Here is a 7662-nt window from a genome sequence, read left to right as displayed (position 1 = left end):
AGCTTTAAAGTGTTACAAAATTGTTTTTTTTTTTTTTTGTTTATTTTGTTTTTTCTGTTTAAACACTTTTAATTTGAATTGTGTATATGAAAAAAAAAAAAAAAAACAAACAAAAAAACACCACACAAATCGTTCTCATACTCTCACCGTGATTAATGCATAGCTGCCAAGTGCCATCAAATCGCCGTGATTAACATTTTTACTAAAATCTATTTAAACACTGAAAACTGAAACGTGAAAAACTATTAAACTCATAACAACAAAATGCAAAAGTTCAGCAACCCAAATTTATTGCAATGTTTAAAAAAGATTTGTTTTTTTAAAGTGTTAACCATCTCTTAAGATTTTGGCCCCTAATGCTATTTTATTATAAAAAAAGATTTCAATCATTAAATCCCGTCATCACAAATCATGGCAAATATCAATTTGCAATATAAAAATGCTTTGCTTGGTCGGTTTACGGTTTACTTATCACACTTCCGTACATATCCTTGTTACTTATATGTATGACATACAGGACATACATAAGTTGGTATTATTTGTGATATTAACAGGCGTACTTTGTCGTTGTGCCCGGCCACTCAGTCATAGACGGAAATCGTTTGTTTTCTTGTCATAACAGTTATGATTTTCGATTAAATTTCATATTCTAAACAAACTTTATAAGGAAAGAAGTTGTTGAAGTCACGAGAAACACAAAGTGTCACAATGCGGCTAATTATCGTTTAAGCGATGAGTATTGGATCTATCGTCGATGGAGATTGCACTTCACCAGTAACCTTTGTCCGATAACATTTTATCAGGAAATCCGAAAAGGACTGATGGACGAGTCATGATATCTCGTTAAATATAGTTAACTGGTTGAAAGCCATATTCTGGTCTTGTGATCGGTCGCTAATCATAATAGGAAACTATATGTTTTGCTTATGACTTTGGATATTTCGAAAACTCTTCCAATATAAAACAAGATTTTTTTCTTTCCAAAATAAAATAAGCTACTTAAGTCATGGAAAACATAAACAAAAATATGTTTATTCACTGGTGAGAATATAATTCTTACTCGTCACTCTCTTCACAAAAGGATAAAATTTTAATGAAATTTCGCTTCGAGAGGCAAGACTCAAATAACTTACATAATTTCAATCAAGCCATTAATTCAAAGCCTATTTATTGCCCGGCTTTCTTACCTTCTATTACGGACATTATATTAGCATCGAGTGTAAAAACTGTCATAGATTGATAATGAGAGAATTTTAAGATCCTCCTCGTATTCCCCCCAAATATCAAAACTCTAATATTCTGTTTTTTTTTTTTTAGGAAATATTCGTGATTTAAAATTAATTTTTTTTTTCTATGGAATAAAATATAAAATAATTGACTGATTGAGAAATAAATTGATATGATTGTTTTAATATTTTTCAGTTTTAATAAAAAAAAATTTTACCAATTCTTACATCAAGAGTTATATATAATTACTGCTATTTTAGAAATAAATTTTTTTAAAAAAACTAAACAAAAAAAAAAAGAAAAAATGAATTCATTTTTTTATTAACTATTTTAAAATATCTTTAGTGCATGCTCTAAATTGTTTAGTAATGCTTGAGCGCCAAGAACTAACCTTACATTTTGAATAATACAATGTATAAAATGTATATAGTTTAGTGTAATGACTAATAAACGATAACGTGAACAATTGAAATATAAATATGTAAACGTCATCTTACGATTGTTTTAATAAATTATTTATTTGTTTTTTCTTCTTTATTTCATTTTTCAGATCTTAGTCGTAAATTGCCATCTCAAGTGCACAAAGAGAATACGGCTCCTCCTAGTAATGCAATGCAGCAACTTATACAGACGGCCAATACTCGTTCCATTTTAAATACTCATAAGCGTAGTTCGTTGAATGGTCGCGAAAGTTTAGGCAGCCTTAATAAACCTAAGCGTTTATCGATGTCCGATGCCACGGGCGAATTGTATGAACTCTATCGAACGAACGGGATTGCAAAAGCGCCTAAAAGCAATGAAGAGCAAACTATAAATAATTTGTGTAACAAATTTAGTCAAATATCACCCACGTCAGCCGAAACTCACGAGCCATATACAGTAGCGGCTATTGCTTTGAATAGTGCGGCCTCTCAATCGTCACCAAAAAACTTGAAAGGTATTGAAATGCCATTGCCTCCGATTGCTAACAGCAGTAGCAATATTAATTTGGCATTTCACCCGCGCATTAAATATACGAGTAAATCATTGATCAACAATGATGGACAAAACCAAAAAGCTTCGGCTACCCATGTGCCTGCAATGACCGCTATACCCACTTCGGTGGTAGTGGCTTCTGCTTTAGCAAATAGCGGTAATAATAATTCGTTGGACATTAAACCCGAAATACATCCTTCTACGGGCTTAATCATAACACCAGTGCCATCTGGTGGTGCGAGCTCGACGGTTATAAAACCGGTGCCGAGTGCAAGCGAGGCAGTCGCTGCCCTTCAAAAGCTTCAGGAAGCAGCCGCTTATCGGGCAGTTTCCACTGGCATTTTGAGAAACTTTTACCCCACACCGCTTATAACGCCACGTGAAAATTTGAAATCCACGTCTAATACTCATGCAGACGAAAAAATCAGTAATCACGGAGACGAAGATGATGATGACGACGATGACGACGATGATTACGATGACGAAGGAGTTGATAGAGTTCATCCAACTAATGCTTTTGCGGATATCCATTTAATAGAAAAGAATTCCTCTGTTGATATGGATACAACGGACGCTGAGAATTTAACCGCAGACGATTCACAACAAGCTATAAACTTATCAACTGTTCAGGCACAAATGCAAGCTTTACACCATTTTGGAATCTCTCTAAATTTGGCTAATAATTTAAACGATGCCAGTGCTAATAGTTCTGATATAGCAATGGGATTGGGACCTGACGGTGAGCAAATGTATAAATGTCGTCATTGCGGCAAGAAATATCGTTGGAAGTCAACGTTAAGACGTCACGAGAATGTTGAATGCGGTAACAAAGAACCTTCACATCAGTGCCCTTATTGTCCATATAAAGCAAAGCAACGCGGAAATCTTGGAGTACATGTACGTAAACATCATGCCAATTTACCGCAATTGGCCAGTAAACGCCGTTCAAAGTATTCCACGAAATTAGAAACTAATCCCAGCGGCAGTGCTGGTGCGTCTGACGACTCGTCCAGTAGATTAATTATTGATTGTTCTAAATGAGTGTGGTGGGCGTACATTTTAGCTCAAAGACTACAACTGCTAAATAGATAGCAGTCGCAGGAATAAAGAAAAAAAAAACAAAGAGAACACCATAGAACTCCAACCAAAAAAAAAAAAACAAAACAAAAAAAAAAGATTCCAAGTGCCAGCTAGATGAACGTTATACGATTTCATTAAAAAAAAAAAAAAAAAACAGCAAAGAAAAAATTTTGGAAAGCAACATTTTCTATTTCAAAAATTATAAATTCTAGAACAATCCTAGATCGAAAAGTAGAAAAGAATCTCTAAACGTTGAAAGTGATTATTAATGTTATCAAAGTTTTTAAATTTAAGTATTTTTTATACTTTTTTCTCTTTTTTTTTTTTTTTTTTTTTTGTATGATAAAATTTTAAAAAAAAGTTGTCGATTTTGGATCAACTTTTTTTAGACCAAACCTACTAAGACTGATTATAGTACTGAGAAACAAAAAGAAGCAAAATGAGAAATTTTATAAACAGAATCCAAATATCAAATTTTTTTTAGAGCTTATTGTGGGAGCTATTACTTTCAATATCATATATATAATTATTGTTAAAGCAAATTAAATTTCGACTCCTTTACCGGAGTGCTCGCAGGCTAAAGAGCCAGCCCCTAATTGATTACGCCTTCATTGGAAAAACTTTTCAATTAAAAGGCATTCACTTCTAGAAACAGCTTTCATATAGAAAAAGCTTTCCGTGAACAGCTTTTTATTCGATGAAGCTTTTTATGCAGTCAACTTCTACTTGAAAACCTTTGTGCAACCCTTTATGCATACAAGCTTCTCTCGAAACCGTTTCTGTATAAGCAAGCCTTTCCTGGAAATCTCCTTAAATAAGGAATAGCTTCTTATATAAGGAAGCTTTTCTTATAAAGCTTTTTATATATCCCAGGTTTTGATGAAAACCTGCTTGCATTGCAGAGTTTTTCATAATGCAAAGTTTTGATGAAAGGTTTTGCATGATCAGGTTCTTATATAAGTCCGAGTAAGCAATTTTTATAATGCAAACTTTTGATGGAAAGCTTTGTGGAATTATCACGCCTTTCCCGAAAGATTTTTGTACAATTCCCGCGAAGCTTTTTATAGATACAGTTTTACTGGAAAGATCTCATAATCAAGCTTTTCCTGGAAAATTCTTTATATAAGCAATCTTTTCCAGAAAAACTTTGAATATAAATAAGCTTTTCCTTTTTATATGAGTAAAGTTATCGCGGAAAGATCATCAAAAATGCAAGCTTTTCTCGGAAAGCTTTTAATATAATCAACGTTTTCTCGGAAAGCTTTACATATAAACAAGCCTCCCCTGAAAAGTTTTATATACAATCAAGCTTTGCCTGAAATAAAAAGCGTTTTCATTTACTAAAGATTCTCTCGGAAATTTTTTTATTGGAAAAATTTTTGTCGAGAATTACTTCACGTCATATAGAATATGGAAGACATACTAAAAGTCTACATTATAGCTTTTCTTCTAACATAACATATGCTCATCGTGCTTTTGATTCTAATCAAATTTAAACATAATCAAAACTAATATTAAGTAAATTTTTGATTATCTTTACATTAATTTTTACTTTTACATGAATTATTCTCTTATTTACAAATTTTAAGTGCTTCAGTGCTATGCGTTAATAAACATACAAGAATACAAAACGAAATTATATATTATTGATAATTGTTTTAAAAAATATTTGTAAGAACGTTCTAAACAAATGATTCATTTTTATCATTTACTAAAAGCATTGTCATATACTTCTTAAAAATTTAAATGAAAATTATTTAATTAATTTTTTCATAAACATTGTCAAGCTCAGCAAAAACCATCTATCTAATTACGTATAAGAAGGCTCGGTCAGGAAAATATCAAAAGCATTGATAATATCGATGATGGTAAATTTTTCAAAAAAACAACAACAAATGACATTAACATTAGTTAAAAATGTTAACAAACTATATATATAGAAAGACACTTGTAAATTTCCTAATTGATATTTATAGACAACGGAAGCGGAAAAGTGATATTTTGCTCATTCACTATATAAGATTGCATTTCTAATAACGACGTAAAGGCGTAACATACATGGTCCGAACTGCACATCTATGTTAAGGGTCAAATACTATAGATCCATACGATTTCATAAATGACATTTATAGACAACGGGAACGAAAAAGTGATAAGAAGAAAAGTTCGCTTACTATATAAGATTGAGTTTCTAATCATAACGTAAATATGTACGTGATCGCAATTGCACATGTATGTTACGGTTATAGATCCATACTTCGTAAAAAAAGTGAAAAAAAGCAATTGCATCCACTTTCAATAATAATCAATATTTCAAACACTTCAACGTTCATTTTTCAGCAAACTTATGTCTATTTTTTGCAATCAATAACGAATGAAAACTTCAGTTGTTTTCTCTCACGGCATTTTATACTCAATAATTACATGCTAAAGGTTATATATTTTAAGAAAACTTTGTACTTTCTTTTTTCTCATAACTCAGCGTCCTATTCCTGAGAATAGCGGTAGCTCGATAAACTTAAGCAAGCAGCAAATCAGTCTTTGTCGCCAAAACAGGGTTTGCCTTCATGAGGGATCCTATATACATATATGGTACGGTCGGAAGAGTAGATCTATGTGGGTCATATTTCTTATGACTGGTTTGATAAGGACAAAGAAGCTTTCATTATAAATTTTTAAAAATTAGGTCCTCTTTTTATAAAAGTCGGGATCGAAAAAACAGGTCTACGTGGTCCCTATTCGGTAAGATTAACTTTAACTTAACTTTCGTTAAGCCATATTGATTTATTCACTTCACTCACTACTACTGATTTCATTCACAAGGGAGCATTAGCTCATCAATTCGTATTCCTCAATATCTAAAGGTGCAGTAATTGAGTTTGCATTCTGCTGGGAAATAGATTTAAACCCTTTATCGATCAGTGGTGAAATCATAAATTTCAACAAATTAAAAGGTGAAAAGAAAGTAGAAAATATATGAAGATATAACGTCAACAAAAATAAAGGACGCAAATAATGGTGAGGCGAACGAAAAAAAATGGAAAATTTCAAAATCACATTTCACGTATGGAAATTGCTCCTGGATCCTTAATTTATTTTCGTCTATCTTTGGGATATTCTGTCATGTTAACTGAGAAGAAATGCTCTTTTTGAAAACAAGGCTTCCTTATAATACCGAAGAGACTCAGTTGGAATAAATGGAAAATAAAGATAACGTGAGATTTGATTTTTAAAGGCATTAGATGGGATTCTTTTTAAAGCAGAAATTTTTTCGGGAAACGCCCTTTATTTTTGAACTTCCGATAGTATTTTAAAGGGCAGCGGTGAAGTTAGTGCTATTTTCCTTATGCGTAACAAGGCTCTTTTTCGAAAATCATAGCTGTGCGTTTAACAAGGATGATTTCTTTTCCATAGAACATGAAATAAAAACAAGCAAAATGAAGAAAATTTCCCGGTATTGTCTTTTAATGGTCTCCTCGTATCCTCGGTCTACTTTATACGTAACTAAAAACTCAACTGCTAGCGAATGCATTCTAGCGTGCAGTTATACTCCTCATCATCTTGCTTGAGATGATAAATTCAAAGTCGTTGCTTGTTATTATAAGCACACACACACACACCCAAACACACACACGCATGCGCGCGCGAACACGAACACATATACTATCACGATTCATGACGAAAGAAAATAATCAGGTAAACGTCCAGCATACACTTAAGTTCATTTCCTTTCGCAAAGACGGTAAGATAATTTTTCGCGATTTCTGTCTAATAATTAGAAATAAATGGTATTGGAAAATCACTCTCTCTATAAAATGGAGCGGACAGAGTTTACTACCAATTCCATTTTCTTAGGCAGCCTTATCTAAGCTATGCTGTAACTTTCTTTTTTGCTTAGGTCAAGAGCTATACTCGCTAACATTGTCCGCCACTTTATCATTTATATTATAACTTGAAATATTATTTGGCTCATTTTAAAGAACCCCGATTGTAAGGGGGAGAATTGTGATCTGAAAGATCTCACAAAAAGTTAAGCCGGGGAAGGGGAAGGGAAAGCTATTTTAATTCTCTGATTATGTTGAACTTTACTGTAGAACTCATAAATATTATTAGTTTCGATAAAGCTTTTGCTAAGATTAATCATAATCATCAGACCGCTGTCCGTTTATTGGTAGATGATAGAAATGATATTAAAGAATATTAATGAACTTTACCGACATAAGGGACTTGAAATGATCTGCCTACCGGTTTTATTTTCTTTCTTTTTTGGTGCAATATTTTTCTGCTTTTTAAAAAAAAATTTTTTTGAATTTGTTGGAATATCCATTTTGAAGACGACTTTCTTGTTGTAATGAAATTGATCAAAATATGAAGCAAGAT

General features: G+C 32.3%; 1 protein-coding gene across 1 annotated transcript; it reads left to right on the top strand.

Annotated features, from left to right (window-relative positions):
- The first annotated feature begins 411 nt into the window (after positions 1 to 411).
- On the top strand, positions 412 to 3243 carry LOC119638599 (longitudinals lacking protein). The gene is made up of 2 exons (XM_038035466.1): positions 412 to 451; positions 1778 to 3243. The coding sequence occupies exons 1-2, from the start codon at positions 412 to 414 to the stop codon at positions 3241 to 3243; spliced, it is 1506 nt and encodes a 501-aa protein (XP_037891394.1).
- Positions 3244 to 7662: the final 4419 nt, after the last annotated feature.

This window comes from Glossina fuscipes, unplaced genomic scaffold (genome assembly GCF_014805625.2).
Source record: "Glossina fuscipes isolate IAEA_lab_2018 unplaced genomic scaffold, Yale_Gfus_2 91, whole genome shotgun sequence".
In the NCBI taxonomy this organism is placed as follows: domain Eukaryota; kingdom Metazoa; phylum Arthropoda; class Insecta; order Diptera; family Glossinidae; genus Glossina; species Glossina fuscipes.
The sequence above is the reverse complement of the archived record's forward strand: the minus strand, read 5'-3'. Positions and strand labels throughout refer to the sequence as shown.